Source organism: Chiroxiphia lanceolata, chromosome 26 (genome assembly GCF_009829145.1).
Source record: "Chiroxiphia lanceolata isolate bChiLan1 chromosome 26, bChiLan1.pri, whole genome shotgun sequence".
Taxonomy (NCBI): Eukaryota; Metazoa; Chordata; class Aves; order Passeriformes; family Pipridae; genus Chiroxiphia; species Chiroxiphia lanceolata.
The window spans coordinates 2878233-2905160 of record NC_045662.1 but is presented as its reverse complement, the minus strand read 5'-3'; the positions used below and the strand labels follow the sequence as shown (position 1 = coordinate 2905160).

The 26928-nt window shown below is 54.9% G+C and overlaps 1 protein-coding gene across 2 annotated transcripts in view; it reads left to right on the top strand.

Annotated features, from left to right (window-relative positions):
* LOC116798845 (corticotropin-releasing factor receptor 1) overlaps positions 1 to 25751 on the top strand; it is a 31606-nt gene extending 5855 nt beyond the window's left edge. Inside the window, exons 2-13 of one of the 2 annotated variants that reach the window (XM_032711501.1) lie at positions 2505 to 2589; positions 10921 to 11040; positions 12081 to 12166; positions 13102 to 13208; positions 14349 to 14469; positions 15261 to 15414; positions 16300 to 16360; positions 17588 to 17660; positions 18687 to 18772; positions 20548 to 20683; positions 20859 to 20900; positions 23013 to 25751. In XM_032711501.1, the coding sequence (XP_032567392.1) occupies positions 2505 to 2589; positions 10921 to 11040; positions 12081 to 12166; positions 13102 to 13208; positions 14349 to 14469; positions 15261 to 15414; positions 16300 to 16360; positions 17588 to 17660; positions 18687 to 18772; positions 20548 to 20683; positions 20859 to 20900; positions 23013 to 23153 (1212 nt within the window). In that variant the 3' untranslated portion in view covers positions 23154 to 25751. Of the gene's footprint in view, positions 1 to 2504; positions 2590 to 10920; positions 11041 to 12063; positions 12167 to 13101; positions 13209 to 14348; positions 14470 to 15260; positions 15415 to 16299; positions 16361 to 17587; positions 17661 to 18686; positions 18773 to 20547; positions 20684 to 20858; positions 20901 to 23012 lie in introns of both variants that reach the window. The other variant, XM_032711502.1, reaches the window with a different exon arrangement.
* The last annotated feature ends 1177 nt before the right edge of the window (positions 25752 to 26928 follow it).

Genomic DNA, 26928 nt, shown 5'->3' with positions numbered 1-26928 from the left:
TGCTCCTGGAGGAGCAGATTGCCTTCCTTCCCGGGCAGCCGAGCGCTCAGCTGGAGCTCTCCAGGATTTTGGCAGCCTGGGAGGGGTGGGGGAGCTCTCTCCACTGCAGAGCAGGGTTTGGGGGGGCTGGGGGGGCAGAGGGACACGGCCCCTCTCTGGCCCGAGCAGGACCCACCACCGTGAGGGGGCTGGTGAGGTGAGGTTGGCTCAGCCCGGCCAGGCCGGGCCCTGCTGGGAGCCAGGTGGCATCTTACGGCAGCGATGGCCTGGCAGGAGCAGCTCCTCAAGGACAGAGCTTTGACCTGTTCTGGCTGCAAAGCCCGGGGAGGGGTTGCAGGGACCCACAAAGAGCAGAACAGACGAGACCCCGCCCGCCTGGTGCCAGCTCAGGGTGGGTTTGGTTGGGGCAGATCCCCCTGCAGCTGCCACTTCCCCCCAGCTCATCCCCCTCCACGGGCTGGCACGAGTGGGACAAAACCTCTGTCGAGGGCTGTGGCCACATTGCAGCGAGACAAGACTCAGAGCCTGGCAAAAAAAAGCTCTCAGCGTTTGTTCTGGTTCGGGGGAAGGTTTTTTTTCCCTTCCTTTCTGCCTTCTGTAGCTGTTTGAGCTCGTTTGCAAAGGCTGCGAGGAGCCAGCGACTGAGCTCCATCCACACCCCGCTCGAGCTGCAGCTCCGGCCATGTGCTGCTCCGTGTGCTGCTCCGTGCCAAGACCTCTCCCTGTGTCTGGAAGGAGAACGGGCACTGCCAGGCTGGAGCAGGCTGTGATTAGGAGAAACCCATCCAATTAACACTTGAGAGCCTGCTCAGGTAGGCAAACCATCCCAGCCCCTTTGGGGATGGAACCCTTTTGTCCCAGCTACCCGTGCAAAGAGCCACCAGGTCAGTCAGGCACGAGCTGTGGGCATCCAGGCAGGGGGGAACAGAGGGGAGCAGACCCCCTACACCTTGTTTACTCCGCTTCTGGAGTTTGGATGGTCTCAGCTTTCAGAAAGGAGACACAGGAGGTGCTGGGCTCCTGCAGGACCAGCCCCCCAGGAGCTCCATGCAGCTCCCAGGGCAGGGTTCAACTCCTGGATCCCCTGTGCCATCTGGAGCAGCCACAACAAGGGAGCTATTCTCAGCTCCAGTTCTACCTGACATCTCTCTTGCTGTCAAAACCAGCTTCCCAAGGCAGTTAAACAATTGTTTGGAAAAGAGCAAGTGGGTGCTGAGCTTGTCTGCATGTCTGAATAAATCCTGCTAATGCTTCCTAAGGCCCAGGGAAGGCTGGGTGTGCCAGCCAGAGCAGACAGTGTTTCTAAGGCTGAAGGGCAAGAGGAGGAGTGTCTTCTACCTGCTCAGAGCAGTTTGGGAGTTAAATGGCCCTTGGGAAGGGGGATCAGGCACTAGGGACCAGCCTGGCTGGTGGGGAAGGTGAAGGTTGTTGTTCATGACATTGGTTCCATGTGGGATGACATCCAACCCCCCACCCCAAGGAGATAGATGGGAGCTCACCTGCAAGCAGAGGAGGTGCAGCCCTTCCTGCCTCCAGGCTCAGGGCTTTTCCCAAGGGATCTGTGTGTGGTGTATTTTGGGGCACAGCTCTGCCTCTCAGTCAGTGGTTTTTCTCCAGGGGGTTTGCTCAGTCCTTGCAGGGAAGGTGAAAGAAGTGGAGTTCAGCCTCATCCATCAGCCCCATCCCCTGAGCAGAGGGGACAAACCTGTCTCTGAGCCAGAGGAGAAAGTGGGCAGCTGGTCAGGTAGAAATCTGTGTTCTTCCAAACACCAGGTCCCCTCCCTTCCCCATCTGGGACTCACAGCACCATCCCTGTGCCACCCTCGCAATCCCTGCATCCCTGCAATTCCCTTTCTTGCTTTAATTTCCCCAAACTCCTGCAAAGGCACGATAATTCAATAGTTGTTTTTTCCAAAATAGCTCCCCGTGCACAGAGCTGATGGTTTTCACTCTTAGCAGAGCAGCAGGGATAGATCCTGATCCGCGCTTCCCGACACAATGGGATTTTGGTGTCTGCTGACAATTCTCCTGGGAAAAAAAAAAAAAAAAAAGGCTTTACCAGCCCTGGTTGTCTGTGGATCTGATCTCCTTAAGGACGTGTATGAACATCTTCCCACTGACAGCTTACAAGGCTGGGATTTCAATAAGGGATTGCAAATCCGAGCGCGGCGTCGGGCTCGTCATGTTCCCCCTGCCTGCTCCCGGGATTCAGAGATGCAAAACCCAACAGTGTTGATTAAAATGCTAAAGAGCACAAGCTCTCCACCACCACTCAGCAGGGGCTGTGCAGGAGGGTTGCTGAGGAGGGGTGTGTAGGGCAGGAGGGGAGCAAAGCAGAGAGCTGGATGAGCCCTGGGAATCCACCCTGCACGTGGGTATGTGTCCACTGTGGGGGTGGCACCCAGCAAGCCAGGCTCAGATCCGACCTGAGGAGGGCTGTGGGGCTGGGGAAGCAGCATATTGCCCATCTAACCCTCCCTGGGGTCTGCTCTCTCCCTGTGCAGGTGTCTCTCCTCTGGGACAGCCGGGCTGCAGCCTCCATCCAGGAGCAGTACTGCGAGAGCCTGGCGCCTGCCACCAACCACAGCGGTGAGTGTCCCCCCTCCCCAGCCACCCCAGCCCCTCCAGCCCCCCCAGTGGTGTCTCTGGGGTGTCTCTGGGCAGATCTGCAGCTGCCTGGACCCTTTTTGGGGAGGTGGGATGTGCTGAGGCTGTCACAGCCCCGTGTCACTCCTTGTGGGGTGACACTTGAGACAGGTGGGAGATGCAGAGCTCGGGAGAGCTAAAACCAGGGGAAATAAGTGTTTGTTGGGCTGGGCTTTGGGGGGAAGTGGGCAAAGAGACATCTGTCCAGCCCCTGCTCCCTCAGTGCCCATTCTCTGCCATGCCCAGGGACACCTTTGTCTCCTATGTCCACCCTCCTCTGCCATCCCCCTGGCCCAGGGGTGGTGGCTGGAGGTTGTGACCTTCTGTGGAGGTCGTGTCACCAGCACAGTGTGGCCACCAAGTGCCACCCTCCATCCCCAGCACTCCTAGACATGGGCCACTGAGCACTTTGGGAGGTCACCAGCCACGAGGAGCTTCTGGGGACGTGGCCACGGCCGGGGCTGGCACAGCCAAGCTGGGTGGCAGCAGCAGGGTCATGAGCAGCTCACTCCTTCCCAACATTGTTCATGGTTTGCATCCAATCAGGTCAGGGCTTGTGCCAAAAGTGGCTTTTAGCCTGTATTCGGGACGTGACTTGGATGTCACCTCAGCAGTGACAGGTCTGGTTCAGTGACAGATTTTGGGGGAGGAGAGGTGTGAGAGAGAGAGGAGCTCACAGGGACAAGGAGAAAAGTCCTCCCCAGCTCAGGGATGCTGCAGAGTTTGTTTTCCCATGACTGAATGAAGCCACCAGGGTGAGGGATGGCCACGGGCACCCAGCCCTGATGGATGGGTGCCCACCACCAACGGGTGCTCCCGTTAACTGCAGCATTACAGACTCCTTCCTGACAAACCACAGCTGATTCAGTGCCTGGCCAAGCCCAGGCCACCACAGAGCCCTGCAAGGAGCATCCCAAATCCCAAGAGGTGGAGGCAGAAAGCCTGGGGAGAGAATGTCAGTGCCTGCGTGTCTACTCAGGAAACCTGGTCATCACTCGTGCTTTGCTCCCTGAAAGGTTTCATCACTCTGCTGCTTGAAGTGCTGTGCTTGGCTGTGTTGGGCTGGGATAAATGCTGACCCAGGGCAGCAGGCAGGTCCCAGAGAATCCTCGTGGCCTTTTCCACCCGCTGCTGGAACCTCCTGAGCCCAGGGGAGAGGGCAGAGAGGGGGCAGAATTTCTGCCGTGGTTTGCTGATGGATGTGCCCTGCAAAAATCACGCCCATCCCCAAGCAGCGAGAGCTGCTTTCTGCAAGGACTGGGCTTTGCTCAGTGGGGATTTCTCAGCGTGATTCCAGGCAGGATTTAGTGCCCCTCGGTGCCCATCGCTCTGGCACAGGGGACAACTTGTCCCGTTTCAAATCCGCGCAGCGTCCGTCGGCTCCACGCACCCGACCCGCCGCCCCCGAGCGACTCATTAATTTGGGATGGGGCTGGCACACAGGAGAGGCACTTCCAGCTGCAGGAGGGGGCTTAGAACAAGAGGCAGAGATAAACTAATTGTCTTCTGTCTGCGTGGTAAGCGGAGCTCAGCGCCGGCCCCGCTCCTTGGGGTCCATTTAAGCCCAGCGTGGTGGAGGCAGCGATTCCCACCGAGGGATGTTTACAGAACTGGGAACTTTGTTTGGAGGCTGTTTAACATGGAGAGCTGCTGGGATGATGCTAATGAGAATTGCAGCGAGGCAGTGAGACTTAATTTGTGAGTGCCTGCACAGCCCTTGGGAAATGGCACATGCTGAGAACACGAGCCCAGGGCTCCCCCAGCGCGGGGCTCGGCGGGGGATCTGTTGGATGCACACAGGGGCAGTGCCTTGTGCCTGTGTGCAGCATCCCCCCTCTGAAAAACAGCCCAGCGTGGGCTCTCCTCCTCCCCCAGGCCACCAGTCCCTTCCTTACTTGATGTCCCAGGTTTTGAGGAGGATGTGTGGCCGGCCAGTGACGTCACCAGGGTGCCAGCGCTCCCTGAGACACATGCACTGAGCTGGGAAGGTCTCTGCCACAGCAGTGGGGTGGGGGCAGACTGGGGTGGTGCTCACCAGGTTTGGGCAGTGCAAGCAAACCTTAATCCCAGGAAGTGGAGCAGCTGAGCCCCACGGAGCTCCCCTGGCCCTGCCCTCTTATCACCATGGCTTTACCCACCCTCCGAGTCCCCTTGGACTGCCTGCACAGGTGTGATGGTCCAGCTTGATATTTTAGGTATCCATCAAAAATACCTCTTGGTGAGCCCCTGGCCAGGGCACCCACACCCAGCTGGACACTCCCTCAGAAAGCTGCATCCCACAGGAGCAGTGAAGCAGGAATATCAGGCTGGACTCGAGGCCAGCGTGGGGCATTCGGAAAGTAGGATCTGCTGCACCCCCAGGCAGCTGAAAGCCAAGAAATTCCCAGCTCAGGCCTGAAAAGGACCACAGCGAGGATCAGGAGCCCTTGTCTGGGGTGGATGGGTGCTGTCCCAAGGGCTCCCAGCCCACACATTCCCTGGATTTCCCTCGCTGATGGTTTCAGCTCCCCGGGCTCTGTGCGCGGCTGCTCCTCGCTCTGCCGCAAAACCCACCGGGGAGGTCCCTTCATCCACCGAGGGGCAAAGCATCCCCCTGCAGCTGCAGGATGGCTTCCCTGGGGAAGGGAGGGGGAATCTGAGCAGATGGGAAAGCCTCTTCCTCATGAATACCGAGGCTTTTCCAGAGCAGCTCAGCAGGAAGCACTCGAGCAGAGTGAGCTCGGAGCGCTCGTGCAGCTGCTTTGCTGCTCGGAGCTCTCAAGCCTGGGATCAGCCCAAGGAGTTGCCACCCAATTGCCAATATCCCTGTCTGGTCCTGTCTGCATGATCCACTCCTTTAAGCTCATTACCACAATAAATTCTTATCCTCAATCCCGTATGTGTGCTCAGGAGAAGAGAGGGGAGTGCAGACAATTCCTTCTCAGCAAAGAAACGTTTCCTGCCACTGCAAGTTCACCTAAAGCAAAGGAAAAATGACACCACGGCGAGGCAGAACTGAAAAGAAATGTCTGGGTTGGGGTTTTTTTGTTTTGTTTTTTTTTCTTTTTGAACTGGAGGTTTTTTCGAGGGGGAAATGGAGCGTAGCTTTGCACTGAATAAAGCAAATTTAATTGGTCCGGATACAGCAAAACCCTGTGGCTGAGGAGCAGCGAGTGATGAGAACATTTCCTTCACAGGCACTTTATCAGACAGGTTTGGTAACACCTTTCCCAGCGGGTGACAAGTTTGACCAAGAGCTTTTCCACCCACTCCAGCTCAGCTCCCCAAAGCGCTGACGCTGCTCCAGCAGCTCTCGTGCCACTGCTCTTCCATTCACTCCCTGACTCCCCTGGGGTGAGACTGGAATTTAAATTCAGAAAGGTCAAATTAACAGCATCAGTGCCTCTTTTCCCTTCAAGCCTAATTGGCATCTCTCCCACCAAGGCAGAAATATTAGTAAAGGAGCTGAGCAGGGGCTAAAGAGGCAGCAATGGGTCCTGGCAGGGACTGAAGGAGAGACATGATACTTGGTTTGGGAACCAAAAAATGGGAAATCACCTTATATGGAAAACCATCGTGGTTTGAGTGTGTGCTGGCATTGATAAAGCCATCCTGTTCCATCATCTGGGAAAGAGGGATGTCAACAGCAACTCCCTCATATTCATAGATTTATTGTAGTGGAGGAGGGAAGATGATGAGGTTTTCTGGTAGGAAACAGTGTCCTGGCACAAAGCAGCAGCCCCAGCAGTCAAACTGCACTTTGCAGGGGGTGCAGAGAAGTCCTTGCCAGCTGCTCTGTGCAGTTGTAGCCAAACTAGAAGGCTCTGTCAGGAAAACTCTGCCAGGGAGGGACTGTGCTGCTTCTCCCACCCACCACCAAACCCCAGCCAAAACCAGGGAATGAACCACTTGCTGCCACACTTGGTTATAACACAAATCCCACCACTGCGGGGGTCATCTCAGGAGAACGTGATACACCCCAATCCCAACCCTCTACATTTTATATTCTGTAAATTTACATGCTGTAAAGCTGTTCATGGATCAGCCTTAAGTGACAACAAGCCAGGCTTGGTGACTCCTATTTATTCTCCTCCAGAGCAGCAGCAAAGACTCGAGGGGACAGTCAGTGATGGTAAATAGCAACAAGCCAAAAATTCATTACAAAGACACTTTGCTATCATAACATTTAATTAGCCTGAGTAATTATTTTTCATGGAGAAGTGTGGGACTTGAAACGCTTGGGAGGATCGCTGGGGATTTTTTTAAGGACTGGAGTCTGACAAAGGTAAATAGAGGCACCCAATGCCACCAAAAGCAGTGCTGGAAGCAGAGTGTGAGCGGGGATGTAATCTTTGAGGCAACCAGAGTTGCTCCCAGCCATGCTGAGGCCCCAGCCCTGCCTCAGAGGGAAGGCAAGCAGCTCCACCAGCCCAATCCTACCCCACGTTAACATAAATTGTCCCCCCAGTGCCGTTTCCCTCGATGCCTCATGGGCGATGTGCAGCATTTAACACCCGAGTGGTCCCACGGGAGGGACGGAGCCGCCCCTCCCTGGCACATCAGCACCTTGAAATAAAAACATCCCTTTCCAAAGGCCCTTGTTTTGGGGCAATAAGGTGTGAAACGGCTCTTTCCTCTCCCCCAGGGCGGTTGGAGCTGCCTGGGAGGGACGAGCAGCTCTTTGTGCCTGCGCTGCAGTGAGTGTATCTTGATTAGATGTGGAGATGAAGCCCTGATTGCCAAATGCAAACGCTGCAGCAGACACACAGGGGACAGGCTCGGGGGCTGAGGCGGCAGCAGGGCAGTCACAGGGGACATCGGGGATGGACAGAGAGAACTGCGGTTGAATAAGAGCTCGGGACAGGGAGTGATAGGAGTTATCAACGTTCAGCTGTTCCTCAGCCTCTGGAGACACCTCGGATAAATAACCCCCTCACTCCTGTGATTCAGGTTTCCATCCTCTCTGCCGGCTCCTTTGCGCTGCAGAGGGGGAGGGAGGCGTCACCCTCGGACCTGTCACAGCGGTGTCTGTGCCCAGCAGCAGACTGGGATGGGGCAGAGCCTCCACTGGGGCACAGCTTTGCCCAGGGGAGACGAGGACGTGTTTACCAGCACTGTTTTATCAGCACAACCTTTGCTTTCCTCCTCTGGTGGCACAATAACCCTTCAGACCTCCTGGCACTGGCTCAGGAGCACCGTGGCCACGCGTCTGGTGGTGCTGGCCCGGGATAAACCCGCTCCATCCTCTTTACATTCACTCAGAATCTTTTGGCAGGTGAAGCCGGGGCTGGAGAGCTTTGCCCTGCCAGGATTCACTCGGGTGTGTGGCTTTAGCTCGCAGCCATCTCGGGGGGACCTCTGCGAGTGCTGGGAGCAGGCTGGAGAAGGATGTTTTCTAGAAACAGATGGGATATTTCTACAGTTATCCTGAGACAGTTATTGCGATGTAGTTGTCTCAGTGTAAGTCCCTGGACAGGCACTTTTTTTCCTGCAGAAGAAAGTAAATGCTTTATACTGCTTGCAGTGTTTCCAAAGGCAATGGGGTGAGAAGGGATTGGAGTGACTTCCCCTGTGCCACATTCCCCAAAAAGCAGGGGAATTCAAAGCAGGACCAGCTCCCTCCTACCCCAAATTCCATGTTTTTGTGCGGGAAGAAGCCAAATCGGGGAGATTTAGTGCAGGTAGGAAATTCATTTGACCCTTCCTGCTGTAAATCTGCAAAGCCCAAACCTGTGCAGCCAACAGAGCTGAGAGAGCGGGAGCAGCTGCCCCGGGAACCGGGAGGATAATCCCCCTGCAAACAGGGATGGGCTGCCGAGCAGACAGGGAAGCATTTAGCACTGATACATGTAATTTCCATGCTAAACAGTGCTCCGAGTGCTGGGAGCCGTGTGCCACTGGGAGCAGCTGGAGCAGAGGGATCTCGAAGCCCTCACGGCTCTCTTTGCCTCTGCTGTTTTACTTAACCCTTCCCCAGCAGGAGGGGTGTTTTTTTCCCTTCCCCACGTGCTGGAAGAGCAGGAAGAGCAGCCTCTGCTTTCTGCAGCTTTTCTTCATCCAGCATCTCTCAGCGTGAGCCTGGGAAAAGTATTCCAGCCACCCACTGGATTAAAAACTGGGGGGCCAGACCCAGAAATCAATGCAGGGGCAAAGCCTGCTGAGCACAGGGTGAGATCCCAGAAGCACCCACAGCCTGGTGAGCACCTGACTGCACCCCCTTGACCCAAATGTCACCCCACAACACAGCCCTGAGCCGTGGGATGAGGAGGGGGTTGGGCTCCTGGTGATGCTGCTCCACCTCCCCTGTGGTGGGACCCCCCGGGTTTGTCACCTGGTGGGTGGGTGGGTGTCTGTCACACTCTGCCAGTGCCACACGGCATTAAATCAAGCACCTGGGAGATATTAAAGCCAGACTCGAGCAGATGTGTCACCGAGTGACGCCACCTCTGTCTGGCCACATCATCTCCAGGGGTTTATCCTGGTTTGGTTATTCCTGGTGCTGCTGCTGGAGAACATCATCCTCGCTGCTCCCTGGCCCTGCTGACTTTTCGTTCCTGACTCTCCTCCCTGAGCAGCCTCTGTCTGTGCCCCAGCACAGCCCCGGGATGCAGGAGGGAAGCTGAGGCACGAGGGGATGTGGGAAAAAATGGAGTTTTATTGTGCTCAGCCCCACCACCCCAGAATTGAAGGGTTTGGTGGCTGCTTGAGCTGCTCTGGGCATCAGCACTGTGCAGTCCCCACTTTCCTGGGCTGGGTTATTCCAAGTGAAGCTTTTCCCATTCCAGACCCTCAAGCAGCTCCTCACCTGGGTGGCTCCCAGGGAGAGCACTTGCAAATTAACTTTGTCCTCAGTCGAAGCAATTACTGCTTGTTTTTTCTTCACATGGCTGAATGTAATCATAAAATTTTAAACAGAGCCTTCATTTCTCTGTGACCCTCCATTTCTCTGTCAAATTTGGGTCAAAACAATGAAGGAGCTCAATAAATGCAAATGGATGCAAAAGGCAGAGACACTCACACGTGATTAAGGGCACCTTGTTTCCCTTGAAATAGAGGCTTAAAACAGTTAATTTAAAGGCAAGGTTGCCACAGCAACCCTACACATTAGCAAAGCTAAAAGCAAAGGTCATTGTTAAAATTAATTTCTCCCTACAAGCTCTGGGAGGCAGAAGGTAACACTCACCACGCTGATGCTTCCCTGTCTCACATGCTTGGAAGTTGTTTTCCCTTGCTAAGATGTTTGAGGAAAACAGTGGAAGCGCTGAAAATTTCCGCTGAGAAGGTCCAAAAATAACAATATTCCTCCATAAAAACCTCCATCGTATTAATAACACAGTTGTTGGGGTTTTTTTTGATCACTCTTCAGCCAGCTCCATCCATAGGACTTTTTGGGAAAGGCATTCAAACAGCAACCAGGAATTCTGGGGGAGAGGAAACGCCTGTTCCTGCACCCAAGGAGCTGTGAATTGGGGTGGTTTTGCCTTAGGAAATGGCAATTCCTGTCTCTGTGCCAGCAGCACAAACATCTCTGCTATCCAGGAGTGGTTTGGACTGAACTCTGCCCCTTCCAGTGTCTCCTGCCCATCCATCTGCTGCTTGTCTGGGATCATATTATATGGATATTCCAGCCATTGTGCTTCCCACCTCGCTGGGAGATGGAGCAGGGACATATTTAGCTTCAGGACGTGTTGTTCTAAATATATACAATTTATACATAAAAAAGCCTGCAATCTGGCCTACCTAATGCCTACGTTAGCACACTCATGGAGCTGGGAAAAGCACACAAGTCCTTCTTGAAATCTGAAATAGAAGCAGCACATTTGGAGTCTTTTTCCCGGGAAAGGCTGGAAGAGACCAGCGGGAATGGCTGGGAAGGAGGGAGGGTTTGGAGCCAGGAGGTGTGGGAGGGTTGGAGGGGCTCTGAGGAGCATCCCAGCAGAACCAGGCTGGAGTCACCACCAGGGAAGAGAAACTCTGGCTCGTTGCCTGTTGTGGGGCCAGATACCAAAGCCATGGGGGGAGGAAGGAGCAGGGCTGGAAGACCAGAGCCAGGGAACCTCTAGCTGATGTGAAGCCAGGGCTTGAGTCAGAACTGGGCTTAATCTGGATATTTAGGCAACACCAGGGTCACAGCCATGGGCAGGAGCCTTGGCACAGACCCTGTTTGGTGTTTGGGGGCTGAGCTCCTGGGCTCATCCAGCGCTGCAGCCCCAGCTCTCCAGGCAAATCCTGCCCCTGGAGGTGGCCCGTGGTGGCCCCCAGAGCCCCAGTAACCCCGTGGCCTTGTCCCCACAGGTCCCCAGTGCAATGCCTCCGTGGATCTGATCGGCACGTGCTGGCCCCGCAGCGCCGTGGGACAGCTGGTGGCCCGGCCCTGCCCCGAGTTCTTCTACGGGGTGCGGTACAACACCACCAGTAAGAGGGGCAGCACCCCTGGGGACATGTTGGGGGAGGGCTGGGGGACATAAAGGACACCGAGTCTCTGGGCACAGAGCTCTTTTTCGACCACAGAATCCTGGATTTTGGGGAGGGTGGTTTCGTGGCAGCAGCTCCCTGAGCAGGTCCTCCTGGATGGAGGGGAGGGCTGCTGTCCCCATCCTGGGGACAAGGGCAGAGGAGTGAGCCTGCCCAGCCACTGCAGGTGGCACAGGGGGTCTGCAGCTCCCAACTGAGCAGGGACTGGAGGACTTTGCAGCACGAGTGATGTGCTGGGAGCAGGGGACGAAGTGAAGGCACATAAAAAGTGCCCAAAGCCATTCCTAGCACAGGGTGAAGTTTCTGCCCACCCAAGTGCTGCTTTTGATGAAAAAAGCATCCTGTTTCCCACAAAACCCATCAATTTTTCCATCCCACACGCTGTTGCAGCAGTGCAGGATGACATGCACGGGGCTCCTGCTTTGTGGTGCCTCTGCTGCCATTGCAGGAGTGTCTCTGCACTAATCCCTACCTGTTCCTGCCTCCCAACCCCTCCCATCCCTGTCCCATCCCATCCCCCTGATGAGGCTCAGGGGCTCTCCCATCAAAGGAAGCCCAGCATTACCCCAGTTCTGCCATCACCCCACTGCTCACACCAGCACAGGCTGCTCCAGGCTCCTCCTGGAATTCCTCCCCACTCAGCCTTTGCCACTCACTGTCCTTGCTGGGGGCCAAGAAGATCCTAATTCAAATTTTGGAGACGTGGTGAGGGCGGTGCTATGGGAGGGACAGTTTTGGAAGTGGGTGTAACAGGTGAGGCAATGTCCAAATATTGTAATTGGAATCTGAATATTGTAATTAGGATCCAAATATTGGAATCAGATGATGGTGTAAAGTAGTTGTGAAGCCTGTGCAGCTCAGGGGGTGTGTGCAAATTATTCCTGTGCACCCTCAGTAGTAAAGGGGTGCTTTTTGCCTTTTACTACTCAAAATAGTCCAGAGATTTATTCCTCCTCCTTTAAGGCATCCCTCTCTTCCAGACAATGGCTACAGGGAGTGCCTCGCCAACGGGAGCTGGGCAGCCCGGGTCAACTACTCCCAGTGCCAGGAGATCCTCAGTGAAGAGGTAGGACCTGGGGAAGGCCCTCCCTGAGGGTGAGTGGGGAAAGGAGGCAGATCCAGGTCAGGAATGCCCAGTGGGAGCTCTGGCTGGGTGTGCAGCACCAGCCCAGATCTGAGGTTGCATGTGGCAGTGATGACCCCCTTCTTCACTTGGATTTGTGTTCCCTGTCAGAAAGAAAGCCTGTTTCCATCCCCATTAAAAATCCCAGGGAATTGGCAGTGTGAGGTCTCCAGGCATCTGGATACAGGTTCTTCAGCCCCATCACCCTCCTGACACAGCACTAAGGGCAAACCCCATCCTACCCTGCTGGCAGTGAAATAAAGGAGATATTTAGGAAGATGGAAAGTATAAAAATCAGGGATCAAGAATTACAAGCCCCTGAGTGGTTCGAGCCACCCCTCAGAGCAGAGGGGAAGAGATAAGGGTTGTTCACTTGCAGCTGATACCACCTCTGGTATTTAAGATGCTGATATCTCTTGCCAGGAATGGTTTTCTCACTCAGTTAATTGCTAATTCACAGGTTGGATGAGTGCCTAACAGCAGGAGTGATCAATTAATTTAATTACCACTCACACCTTCCCTCTGCCCGAATTCATCCCAGCCTCTCAGCTGCCCCCAGGGCAGGGGGGGATGAACTGAGACATCAGGCTGCAGCGAGCTCAGCTCCATTCCAGCAGGGTTTCCCCAGAGGATGGGCTGGGGATGGCCCAGCTCTGAGCAGGGGGCAGGACTGGGATGTGAAACCAGGCTGGTGCTTCCCCTGCCCACATTACCCCCACCCCCTTCCATCCCTGCCCTGCCCCAGGGTGGGCTCCCTTTGGTTTCTGAAAAAGGGCCCAAAATTCCCAGTGCAGCTCCGGCGGGTGACGTGCTGGAGGAGGGAGGTTTGTGGGGCTGCTGTGGCTGCTCTGACCCCCCCTCCCCGTGTCCCCCCCCAGAAGAAGAGCAAGCTGCACTACCACATTGCTGTCATCATCAACTACCTGGGCCACTGTGTCTCGCTGGGGGCCCTCCTGGTGGCCTTTGTCCTCTTCATGCGCCTCAGGTGAGTGACACAAACGTGTCCCTGCTGGGGGGACGAGCCCAGGGAGGTCACTTGTAGGGCTGAGTGTCCTTGCTGGGACCCCAGGGGCGACCAGCTGGGGCCATGCCCTGGGTGAGGGGGGCAGGAAGGCAACCAGGAGGGGGAAGGCACCAAGGAGCACCCTCAGCCTCCAAACCAGGGGCTTTCAAAGGAGGAAAACGGGCAGGGATGGACCCAGCCCCTGTGTTTTGCCATATCCTCCCCCCTGGCCACTCCTGCCATGGAATCCCACAGGGATCATGCCTATCTCAGGGTTGTTTTCCTCCTTTGAAAGCCCCTGGTTATGGAGGCAGAGGGTGCCTTCCTTGGTGCCTTCCCCCTCCTTGTTGCTGTTCAAGTTGGGGACGGCCAGTGGGACACAGAATCTTCTTCCAAAGCAGGGACAGGATTACAAGAAGGCTGCAATCACTTAATTGCAACAGGTTGCAAACATTTATACTTTTCACACATCACACATGTCAACTTTCTACTGGTGCCTTCATATAAACATATATCAGGCTCTACACATGTCATCCTGCTACTGGTACACATAGATCAGGTCATACTTGTCAGCTTAATTATTGGTATTTTTATGTACACACACATCAGGCCATATTCATGTCAATCTACTATTGGTGTCTTGATGTATAAATAAATCAGGATTGGCTGACACAGTTTCTGTTGAGCCATGATGACTTGCAGAAAGTACAGGAGGTCCATTTTTATCCTCCATCTTCTTCCTTTCTGAAAGTTGCCCACATTCCTCTGCATGCTGTGTTCTCCTCCTTTCAGGGGTGTACTGTAATCTGGTTTATGTCCACGGCTTTGCTGATAAATGCCAGGCTGCTGACAGGCTTGCTGTCAACCCTGACACTCCCCCATGGCCACTCCTGCCATGGAATCCCACAGGGATCATGCCTTTCTCGGGGTTGTTTTCCTCCTTTGAAAGCCCCTGGTTATGGAGGCAGAGGGTGCCTTCCCCCTCCTGGCCTCCTTCCTGCCCCCCTCACTCAGGGCACGGCCCCAGCTGGTCCTTGGGGTCCCACAAGGACACTCAGCCCTAAAAGAGCCCTGTCCCTCTGTCCCTGAGCTCTGATGGTGCCTCGTTCCACCCCTCTCCAGGAGCATCCGGTGCCTGAGGAACATCATCCACTGGAACCTGATCACGGCGTTCATCCTGCGGAACGCCACGTGGTTCGTGGTGCAGCTCACCATGAACCCGGAGGTGCACGAGAGCAACGTGGTGGGTGCAGCTCTGCTGGGCTGAGCCTGGCCCTGAGCAGCTGGGGGGGAGTGAGGGGATCATAGAATAATCACAGAATCAGCTGGGCTGGAAGGGACCTCTGAGATCATCAGGTCCAACCCTTGATCCAACCCCACTGTGGTTCCCAGCCCATGGCACTGATGCCACATCCAGTCTGTCCTTAAACAAACACCTCCAGGGATGGAGAATCCACCCCTTCCCTGGGCAGCCCATTCCAATGGCTGAGCACCCTCTCTGGAAAGAAATTCTTTCTAATATCCAACCTAAACCTCCCCTGGCACAGCTGAAGACCGAGCCCTCTTGTCTTGCTGAGAGTTGCCTGGGAAAAGAGACCAACCCCCAGCTGGCTCCCCCCTCCTGTCAGGGAGTTGTAGAGAGGTTTCACGTAGTTGTAGAGAGATCCTGAGATCAGAGAATCAGAGTGGTTTGGCTTGGAAGGATCCAACCCCCTGCCATGGGCAGGGACACCTTCCACCAGCCCAGGTTGCTCCAAGCCCCGTCCAACCTGGCCTTGGACACTTCCAGGGATCCAGGGGCAGCCACAGCTTCTCTGGGCACCCTGTGCCAGGGCCTCCCCACCCTCAGAGGGAACAATTTCTCCCTAAAATCCCGTCTAACCCTCCTGTCTGTCAGTTTGAGGCAGATAGGGCTGTGTGGTGGTTGGAGGACAACCCAGGCGCGTGAGAATCACAGGCTCAGCTGCTCTGCTGGTGCATTGGTTTCCCCACTGCAACCCAGAGCTCTGGAGGCTCCACATCTCCTCCTGGCAGGTCTGGTGCCGCCTGGTCACTGCTGCCTACAACTACTTCCACGTCACCAACTTCTTCTGGATGTTCGGGGAGGGCTGTTACCTGCACACGGCCATCGTGCTCACCTACTCCACCGACAAGCTGCGCAAGTGGATGTTCATCTGCATCGGCTGGTGTGAGTCCCAGGGTGCCCCTCTCCACCCCCTGCTCCTGTCCTTGCACCCAAATATCCACCAGGAGCAGGAGGGTGGGATTTGCACTGAGGGAGCCCCTGTTACAGCGGGATTTTGTGGTGTTGCCCCCCCCTTGTCGCTGTTCAAGTCGGGGACAGCCAGTGGGACACAGAATCTTCTTCCAAAGCAGGGACAGGATTACAAGAAGGCTGCAATCACTTGATTGCAACAGGTTGCCAACATTTATACCTTTCACACATCACACATGTCAACTTTCTATCAGTGCCTTCCTAGATCAGGCCATACACATGTCATCATTGGTACACATAGATCAGGTCACACACATGTCACCCTACTATTGGTACACATAGATCAGGTCACACACATGTCACCCTACTATTGGTACACATAGATCAGGTCACACACGTCACCCTACTATTGGTACACATAGATCAGGTCACATACATGTCACCCTACTATTGGTACACATAGATCAGGCCATACGCATGTCACCCACCTATTGGTACACATAGATCAGATCACACACATGTCACCCTACTGTTGGTACACATACATCAGGCCATCCACATGTCACCCTGCCACTGGTACTTTCATGTATACACACACCAGGATTGGTTGCAAACTAGTAAACACAGTTTTTGTCAAGTCATCCTGACTTGTGAAAAGTACAGGAAGTCCATTTCTGCCTTCCATCTTCTTCCTGTCTGAAAGTTGCCCACACTCCTCTGCATGCTGTGTTCTCCTCCTTTCAGGGGTGTACTGTAATCCTGTTTATGTCCACTGCTTCATTGATAAATGCCAGGCTGCTGACAGGCTTGCTGTCAACCCTGACACCCCCTGAGACTCACCTGAGTGTTCCCTTGCAGGTATCCCCTTCCCCATCATCGTGGCCTGGGCCATTGGGAAGCTCTACTACGACAATGAGAAGTGAGCCTGATTTGCTTTTGTCCCCCATTCCCTTCTCTGTCCCAAATCCCCAGAGATCACTGGTGCCAGGGGCTCTGGCAGGGAGGAAAAAAAGGATGTTATTCTTCCATTCTTTCTTTTATCCCACCTTTGGTCTCTCTGCAGCCCTGTCCCTGCTTGTTTCTTCTCAAAAGGCAAGTGAGATCTTTTTTTAAGGGGGGAAAAAAGGCAAGATTAAGCCACAGCTCCTACAATGGGTTTGCCAAATGGAGCTGGGATTGAACCAGCAGAGATCTGAGCTACCCCCACCCGGGCCATTTTCACAGGTACCTGCAAAGGAAGGTCTTAGCAGGCACCTGAGAGTTCATACCTTGGACTGGGCAGTTAAAAGGAGCCAGCTGAGATGAAAGGCAGCCTGTCCTGTTTTGCACAGCTGGTTTTCTACTCCCCAGTTTCAGCAGCCCTGTGCTACTCACACAGCACTGATTTAACAACCCCAGCAAGGTGTTCCCAGGACAGGGACCCCAGAGGGTTTGCTGGGAGCAGACCTGGGCAACCCAGACCTGGGCAAGGTCACAGAATGTCCTGAGTTGGGAGGGATCCACAAGGATCATCCATCCAACCCCTGGCCCTGCACAGACACCCCAACAATCCCACCCTGTCCCTCAGAGCCTTGTCCAAACCCTCCTGGAGCTCTGGCAGCCTTGGGGCCGTGCCCACTGCCCTGAGGAGCCTGGTCAGTGCCAACCACCCTCTGGGGGAAGAACCTTTCCCTGAGATCCAACCTGAGCCTGCCCTGGCACAGCTCCAGCCATTCCCTGGTCCTGTCCCTGCTCACCCAGAGCTGGAGCTGCCCCTTGGGAGGAGCTGCAGCCCTGGTGAGGTCTGACCTCAGTCTGCTCCTCTCCAGCTGAACACACCAAGTGCCCTCAGCTGCTCCTCGGGTGGCCCCTCCAGACCCTTCCCCATCTTCACATCCCTACTTTAAGAGCTTTAGACCTTTCTTATATTGCGATGCCCAAAACTGCCCCTGGGACTCCAGGTGAGGCCACACCAGAGCAGAGAGGGACAATCCCCTCCTTCATGAAGAGGTCAGTCCCTGCTTATCCTACAATAACCAGTTCCCACATCCATATGGAGCCTGTTACCACCCCCACAAGCCCTGGTGCACCTCCTTTTCCTGGGTTCCAGGTCACCCCCATGGCAGCCTTGTCCCCAACGCTGCTTATCCTTGTCCTTGCCTTGCAGGTGCTGGTTTGGGAAGCGAGCAGGAGTCTACACTGACTACATTTACCAAGGCCCCATGATCCTGGTGCTGCTGGTAAGAGCAAAGTGACCTCCTGTGCTGAACAGAGTCCTTCCAGCTGCAGGTGGGATATGGCTGCTCCTGGTCCCCTCCTTTAGCTTCACTCTGCTGTGACTGGTTCTGCTGCCCCACAGCAGCACTGCCCTCACCCAAACTGCCCCCTGAGAAAATCTGGGCTTGGGATGGGCTGCAAATGTGCCTGGAGACCTCACTCTGGCAGGGATGTCCCATCAGCAGACTCCCACAAGTATCAGGAAGCCCCTCCATCCCTGCCCTGGCACTGGTTGGGTGCAGGAGGGTACTTTGCACTGGCAGAAGCCTGGGAACCTCAACTCCATTCCCAGATCCACTTTTCTTTGCTCCTGGCTGAGCAGTGATGCTTGACCCAGGGGTCAGAGGGAGCAGAGTTTGCTGGGACTTTGTCCTTTTGGGAAGGGACAAAGGAGAGCAGCGGTGGCAGGTCACAACCAGGGGGTCCAGCCTGTGTTTGCAGGGGGAGAGCCATGCACAAGGTCCCAAAACCATCCCTCCCTGCTTGCCCAGTGCTGAAACCACCCAAGGGAGGACTGATCACCAGCCTCCTGGAACAATTGATCCTGCTTCCCACTTCCCAGCCTGTCAGGTACCCAGGCCACTGCTAATAAATGTCATTTGTGCTCAGCTCCAGGGCCACCTTCCCGTGCCCTCATCAGTGATTCTGCAGAGGGAGAGCAGCCAAGCAGCTCCTGGCTGTGGTGGCAGCAACTCCCAGCCTTGTATTCCTCCTCTCCCTCCAACTTTTTCACCTTCAGCCCTTCCTCTGACACTTGTCCTGCCTCAACAGTCTCCTGGTGTGCCCTTCTGCCCTGATCCCTTGAGCAAACTCCTAAATCTTGTTGCTGAAGTGCTTTAAAAACAATAAATGCACATGCCCTGGGACAGGACAGGGAAGGCAGTAGATCAGGTTCAGGAGGAAACATTCCCATTTCCCCTGGCAGAGCTGAGGAAATGGGAGGGAATGCTGGGGCAGCAGACACTAAGCAGTGACCCTCCTCCTTCCAGATCAACTTCATCTTTCTGTTCAACATCGTCCGAATCCTCATGACGAAGCTCCGAGCTTCCACCACCTCAGAGACCATCCAGTACAGGTAAGAAAGAGCTTGAGCAGCCCTGCAGCAAGACCTGGCTTCCCCCCAGGATCAGGGGAGATGGAAACAGCCCCAGCAGCCAGGCATTGAGGTGATGGGAGCACGGAGAGACACCCAAGAGCACCTCAAATGCTCTTTGGAGGCACAGGGCCATTAAATCAGTGAGAGCCTGCTGATGGAGAACATGGATGGCTGGATCTGCCTTGGAAGGGAGCCCTTGGGATTTGAGTCTCTTTGCAAAAAAAAAAAAAAAAAAAAAAGCCTGTTCTGGTGGGACCTGATGAGCTCTCCAGGCTCGGAGCTGCAAATCCTGGCACGGAGGTGAGAATTAAATCACTGCTTGACAGCAGAGCAAAGGCTGAGGAAGGAGTGAGGAATCGATGCCACCCCAACACCTCCTTGTGAAGAAGAAGGCAGCACTCCCACAGCACAAGGCAGCAGGATTTAACCCTTCCTTCCCTGCTGGGGGATGTTTTGCAGGCAGCTTGGGAGGTGTGTGGTCAGAGCAGCTCTCCAAAGTGCCTGGAACAGGAGAAGACACCTTGCTCTTCATCAGTGCTTCTCTCTGGACATTTTGTGGGCAGGAATTGGGGGATCTCAGTGGGTGCTGGGTCAAGAGAAGCAGGTTTGGGGTGGAGGGGGGGCTTTTTCAGCTGAGAATGGAAAAATTTTGGTTCAGTCATGAGGAAACAGCAGCTTTCCTCCTCACGGAGTGTTGAGCTGGGATGGGAGGTTCAACTTGGGCTGAGCAAAGAGAAAGGTTCTTGAAAAAGGTTCTGGTTGGCCTCAGCCAGCAATTTTGAGAGACTTTTGGTTTTCTGGTATTTGCCTGATTTTGGCAGGGAGGGTTTTTCACCTTTGGGCAGGAGAACATGTTCATTTCCCAGAAATATTTCAAGGGACAAGAAAACCTGGAGAACTTGATAGGTTCTAAACTGTGCAGTCCTGCTTAAACCAGCAAGGGACAGCCCTGGAGGGGGCTCCTGCTCACCTTAGATGATGGCTTTTGGTAAAAAAAATGAATGGATTTCATGCTGCCATGGCTGCTCCCATGAGAAGAACATGTTTTCCCATTGTTTTCCAGCCTGAAGATGCTCCTGTCCTCAGTTTCCTCCAGCTCCTCCATGTCATCAGCCCATCTGTGTCAGGGGCTGTGCTCTGCTCCAGGCCTGGGATGTAACACAGACCCAGCCCAGACCAACCAGGGATGACTTTCCCATGCTCAGCTACTGTTGGAATCTGTCCATTAACAGGATCTTTAAGCAAAAAGTGATGGCTTGGCACTGTTCTTGTCCCCTGATCCACAGGAATGCCAAGCCCTGGGCCTTCCCACACTCCCTGCATCAGCACTTTGGCTTTTCACGAACCACACTTGTAATCTCATCAAGTCAAGATAGCAAATTAATTGCCTGAGATAAGGTTTTCATAAACCCACGTTGAAGGGCATGAATTATTATGCCCTCCTTAATTCCTTTTTAATCGAGCCCTGGATCAGCCAAGCAATCATTTCACGCCAGCTCAAGGTCAGGCCCCTGCTCTCCACTGCCCTTTTTCTGGATGGAGAAGCACAGCAGGTCCCAGTGCTCGAACCAGCCCAGTCCCTTGGGGATTGCACTGGGAAACAGCTCAGCTTTGCTCTGTCCTCCCCTGGTTTGACAGTCCCAGTCAGACCAGTCCCAGTCAGACCAGTCCCTGCTGGTGCTGGGAGTGGGATGGGCAGAGTCCTCGTGCCCAGGGCTGCCCTGCAGCAGCTCAGGTCCATGTTTTCTCCCCAGGAAAGCAGTCAAGGCCACGCTGGTGCTGCTGCCCTTGCTGGGCATCACCTACATGCTGTTCTTCGTCAACCCGGGGGAGGATGAGATCTCCAGGATAGTCTTCATCTACTTCAACTCCTTCCTGGAGTCCTTCCAGGTATGGTCCTCAGCACTGGCTTTCATCCCAGTCCCCCCACCAAGGGATGGGGCTGATGCCTCCCCCAGCTTCTGCCCCCTCCCAAAAACAGAGACCCCCAGACCCCAGGGCTGCTCCAGAGCTCCCAATCCAGGGCTGTCTGCTGGAGGTGACTCTGCTGTTTGTCTCCTTCCAGGGCTTCTTTGTCTCTGTCTTCTACTGCTTCCTGAACAGTGAGGTGAGCACTGGGGGCTGGGGGGTGCTTGGGGGGTCTGCAGACACGAGTTCAGCCTGAGGCTCTGCCCCTGCCCAGGGTTTGGAGGGTGCTGGTCCCCAATTCCCCAGCTGAAGGTGAGCAGAGTCAGTGCTCCACCTCCAGCCCCAGGCACATCTGCAGCCACAGACTGTGCCCAGATGGGAATGGCAGCTGTCAGCCCCTGCCTTTGGAGGAGGAAAATCCACCCCCCAGAACAGATGCTCTCAGGGTGCCCCTGTGGGATTTGGTGCAGCAGAGCCAAGGGTCCCCCCATCCCTGGGGAATCCTTCCCAGTCACTTCACACCAGCTCGAGGTCAGGCCTCTGCTCTGCACTGCCCTTTTCTGGGTGGAGGAACCACAGCAGGTGCTCAGTGCTCCAACCAGCCCAGTCCCTTGGAGATTGCACTGGAAAACAGCTCAGCTTTGCTCCAGCCTCCCCTGGTTTGCCAGTCCCAGCCACACCAGTCCTGGGCTTCCATCCCCAGGGTGAGCCCATAAACACAGGTGGGTACCCAGCTCATGGGTGAGGGCACCTCCTGGGCTCTGACCCAAAACACAGGCAGCAGAAAGCAAAGGAGCTGAGAGCAGAGGCTGATCCTGCAGCCAGTTATTTGGGCACCTCTTTCCTCTGTCTCCTCCAAACACTCCTGCACCTTTGCTGGCTCAGGAGAGTTTGCCCCAGATGAGCTTGTTTTGGTACCAAATCACATCTATTTGATGCAGGAGGAAAAGGGACTGGAGCAGGGCTGGCTGGTGACCCAGGAGTACATCACACCACGGTCCTTCACCTCTGGGGACTTTGGTGCTCACCCAACCTCAGTCTCAGCCCCCATTTCCCAGGGCCATCCCAGGCCTTTCTTCACCATTTACCTGCCACACAAAGCACTTGGGCTGCTGGAGGGTGGCATTTAATGTCCAGGGACTGCCACTGGCATGAACCAGACCAGCCATTAAACCTCCCTGACTGCTCCTGTAGCTCTGCCAGCCCCTCACAGCACCTGATGCAGGTGTGAGCTGCTGCCTGTCCCACAGAGCCCCCAGCTCTGATTTATTTCTCCCTCTTGTTTCTACTTTAAGCTCAGAGGCACCATCTCTCTTAATAGTTGATGTTACAGAATCACAGGATCGACCAGGTTGGAAAAGACCTCTGAGATTATTGAGTCCAACCTTGTCACCCATGGGACAATGACTCAGCCCATGGCACTGATGCCACATCCAGTCTCACCTTAAACACCTCCAGGGACAGTGACTCCACCACCCCCCTGGGCAGCCCATTCCAATGCCTGATCACTCTCTCGGGAAAGAATTCCTTCCTGATGTTCAACCTAAACCTCCCCTGGCACAGCTTAAGGCTGTGTTAATTAACACAATTAATGGGTTCATCTCCCTTGGTAGGTGCAAGGGCTGCATTTCACCAGCACCAAAGAAAGCTGGGTGCCCTGGGTAGGTGACAGGGGTTCCTGGGACCCCCAGGGAGGGCTGAGCAGGGTTTCAGCAGCGTTTTTGGTGGGAAGCCCTGGGGCTGAGGGTGGCTGGTGGCTCTGGGTGGCTGTGTGGTGACTGTCGGAAAAAATCCTTGCTTTCCATTTATGAAACGGCAAAAAAATACCTGCAGGACAAGGAAAACTGCAGCAAGAAATTCTTTATTGCAGCGCTGGGTGCAATCCCAAGTCCCATGGCCTGGAAAAAGCACCATCCCATTGAAAAACGCGCTCTTTTTGTACTCTCTGTTAAATATTCAACAGGTGACAGGTATTTTACATTAAAAGGTAATTTTTTGAACCCAGGAGGGGGTGCCGCCCTCCCTCCTGATTGATTGATTGATTGATGACCCCCTGTACATGTCCAGGGGGTCTCTCTGCACACAAACTCCAACCATGTGGCCCGGGGATATTTTTCCATTTTTATATTTTTCCCTATCCCGACCGCGACGTTTCCCCGGCCTCAGGCCCAGACGGGGCCTTCCCACCTCACGGCCTCCTAAGAAAATCCCCCCCCACCCTCCGTTTCCCACTGAATTCCTTTTGCTTGTAACAAACCCAGCTTGTTTCTTTCCCCCATGACCGAGTTGCCCCCTCTCCCCCTGCCCCCAGGTGCGCTCGGCCGTGCGGAAGCGCTGGCACCGCTGGCAGGACAAACACTCCATCCGCGCCCGCGTGGCCCGGGCCATGTCCATCCCCACCTCCCCCACCCGAGTCAGCTTCCACAGCATCAAGCAATCCACGGCTGTGTGAGCCAGGAGAGCCCCAGGAGACGGCCTGCAGGGGCTGGGGGAGGTGATGGCCCTGCCCTGAGGGGGCACAGCACAGGGGCAGGCCCTGCCCGCGCCGCCCGGCCCCCCGGGAGACCTGCACAGCTCCTGCCTGGACCTGCAGGGCGGCACAGCTGAGAGGCTGCTTGGTCATCTCCCTGGCATCGCTGTGACCTGCTGGGATGGAAGAAGGAGCCAGAGGAAGCCTCCCTGCCTGCTCCAGCCCGGGCACGATGCCCCTCGTCGCTGCCCGGCTTGAGTTTGTCGCAGCTCTGAGCTGCCAGGACACCAGGACACTGCTGGGACAGCTGATGGGGCTAATCCCTGGGAAGCTGGGTCAGCCCTTCCAGTGAGCACATGCTGGGATGCTGCTGATGTGGGAAAACCCTCTGGAGGGGCCAAAGCCCTCTGCGTTGGCAGGGGGTGGTCGGAGAGCCCTGGACTGATGGCAGACGTTGCTTTATGTGGCTGTGTTTTTGTACCACTGGGGCCACTTGAGCCCTGAGGGGGCTCTCAGTTGAGCCCTGGGGTCATCTCTGCCACTGGGATAACTGGAGCCCTTCCCCTGCCCTGTGCTGGGTCCCCAGATGTCCTGTACCTGCTGCTTGGTGTGACCAGGTCACTGCTCACCTTGACCCCAAGGATGGGGGGGAGAAAGGGGGGGGAACCACAGAGAGCACAGAGATGGTGCCAGGGAGTCTGAACAGCCCCCCAGAGGGGTTTGGGCTGAAGGGAGGCATGAGAATGAGGTGATTGTGTGGTGTGGTGCAGCCCAGAGGGATCCCCAGGTCCCTGCACAGCCCCTGCCCCTCGGGCTGACCCCGTGTCCCCGCTCAGGGGGGCAGAGAGCTGGGGGAGCCCTGTGGTGGAGGGGTGGCTGAGGTCCCCAAAGGCAGCTACCACAGGGACACACTGTGGCTCTGCTCCCCTTCCCCCTGCCCTGCTTCTCCCTGTGCCAGGTGGGCCCAGTGCCAAAGCTGCTCCTTGCTCTTGCACAGGGGATGGCACCAAACCATCCCCAGGCTGGGGTTAAGTGCCTTGGAGGAGCAGCAACCTCCTTCCCTCCCTCCATCCCTGCCTTCATCCCTTCCCATGCTGGGGACTCCAGATTGTCCCTGATCCCCACTCCCTGTTCCATGTGGTCACTGAAAGCAGCTGAGCAGAGAGGTCCATGCAAGTGGAGGGGTTTGGGGTTTGCCTTGACCTCCTTGGAGCCACATTTTCCTCACCCCACATGAGGTCTGGGGATGCCTGGTTTGGGGGACAGATGCCAGGAGGGCATTAGGGGACCAGTCTGCTCTCTGCATCCCAGGGATTTTTCCAATGGGGGCCCTACAGGATGTGGTGGGAGCCCCTTCACACTTCTGTGCCTCAGTTTCCCCCCAATAAAGAACAGGCCTAAGTGTGTCCTGCCCTGGGGAGATTTAAGCAGCCTTGAAACCACAGTGCTCTGTGGTTTCCTCAGGATACACCACCAGAAAGGAGGGAAAATCTTTCCTTTATTTTTTCTTTTTTTTTTCTTTAAAGGAAAGCATAGGGAAAAAAAACCCTCTGGGTTCTTTCTTTAAACATTTGAGAAATTCAGGAGTCTGAAGCAAATTCCTCACGTTTCCCTCCCGCTTTGGTTTCCCACCTGCATGTCCCCAGTGCAGCTAAGACAGAAATATCCCATTGCCCCCAGGGATGCACTGGGAGAAGCAGCAGCTCCCAGTATGACCCAGTGACCAGGTGAGGGCCACACCCTGCACATGGGGCTGGTTTTAGGCTTAGTGCAAGTTCATCCATCACCAAAAGTCCTAAAAACTACCCTTAATCCAATATATGGGTGAGAAAAAGACCCCCCAGAGTTATGCAGTGGGGAAAACTGGCGCCTCCCAGTTCTGCAGATGCTCCTACAAGGAGTACACTTGTGTCTTCTCTCCTATCTTGGTTTCTCTGCTGGGTGCTCTGGCAGGTTAATAAAGATCTGCTGGATTTGAAGAAGGGGAAACGCCCCAGGGAGCTTTTTTTTCATCATCCTCACAAATGAAGGTGCCAAAAAAACGATGTGCTATGTGTTCAATTTGGATTTTCTAAAGCCAAGGTCCACATTTGGGGGGGAAAAGAAGCTGGAAATTGCAAAACCAAAGAAAGAAACCCAAACAAAAGCATCTGTGTTCACATCCCTGTTTTTCCTTCTCCTCTGGGTGGTTTGCTCTGACTGATGTGACTTTGCTTTCCGTAGCTGGAGAAAAGTGTGTGTGTGTGTGTTCTCGGTCTTGTTTGATTAAAACTACTTGGATTCCTCTCACAAGGACTTTTGGGGCACGTTCATCTTTTGGAAAAGACAACCCTCCTCAGGTTTCCACGGGAGCATCCTCACCCTGCAGTGGGCTCAGCATCCCACTGCTCCAGAGGCACCTGGGGGGTTTTTTTTGTCTCCTTTCCAGCCCAAATCCACAGGCCCAGGGCGTGGAGATCAACAACATCTCCCCTCAGGGAAGTGAGGACCATCCCACACGGGTCTCCCACACAAGTACCACCCTCAGGGCTGCAGAAACTCCTCCAAACTTTCCCCCTCCCCGGCTCAGCTAACGCAGAATAAAAACATAATGTGCTTCTCAGCAGGAGGGAGGGCCAATTAAACCCGGATTTCATTTCATACATCAATGTTTACAAGTGAAATTCAGACACAAACAGATTTCTGGTCAAGCTCTTCCGATGCAGAATTAATTTGTTCATCACACAGAGCCTTGGAGAGAGCTGTAATTTAGTAAGCACCATGCACATAAATAATAATTACAGGTTCCTGCTGATTACATGATTGTATTTGAAGTTATCAAGTAACTCTGAGATTAATGACCTGCCAATCCTGTGCTCTTGACGAGGCTGTAGCCTCTTGAGATCGTTGTGGGTTAACCCTTGATGTTATTCTGGCCCCTCTCAGGGCTGGGAAAAGCAGAGTGGGACCCCAGGGATGGGACCTCGTGGTGCTGTGGGACATTCCAGTGGGATGAGGGGACTCCCAGGGGCCTCTCCAGCACACAGAGATGGATTTTTATTGAGCTTCTTTATTTGCTTAACACATTCAGCCCACCATGGGGGTTGTCTCCAGCCCTGGTCACCCCCCAGAGTCACAGTTTGGGGGTCCTGAGGAGAAAATCTCCCATGCAGAACCTGACTGGAGGCAGAGGAAAGCTCATGATCCTGATTCCCTGTGGAGGAGCTGGGCTGAGCTTTCATCCCACCTTCCAGCCAGGCTGCCCTGTGCCAACACCCCCTGCCAGAGCCAGGAGCTCCCAGTTCCAGGGATGAGGCTCCAGCCCTCAGTCAGAGCTGGGATTTACAGCCAAGCCAGACCATCACTCCCCATCCTCCACCTTGGCTCACACACCACACTTCTGCCTGCTTGTCCACAGCTTTGGGCCATTCCTGGATGTTTAACCCCCTTTCTGCCTTCCCAGGCTGGAAATGAAAGGAAGGGGTGGGAGGTGGGGAGGGAGAGGAAATCTCGTGGCATTTTACAGCCCATTTGTGGCTCCCAGCTCTGTCTGCCCCAAGGTGCCTCTGGCCTGTGGTGTGTTGCCCTTCCAGTGCTGCCAAACTCCCAAATAAATATTTCATCCTTTAATTCCAGTGCCCTCACCCTCACTGCCCTCCCCCCAGCACCAGCCTCTCACTGACATTTGTCACTGCAGTCACATTAAGTGGCTTTCATGGGCAGCTCCCTGCCACCCTCATGAAAATTTCAAAGCGCTATTTTTCCAATTTGGAGGAGA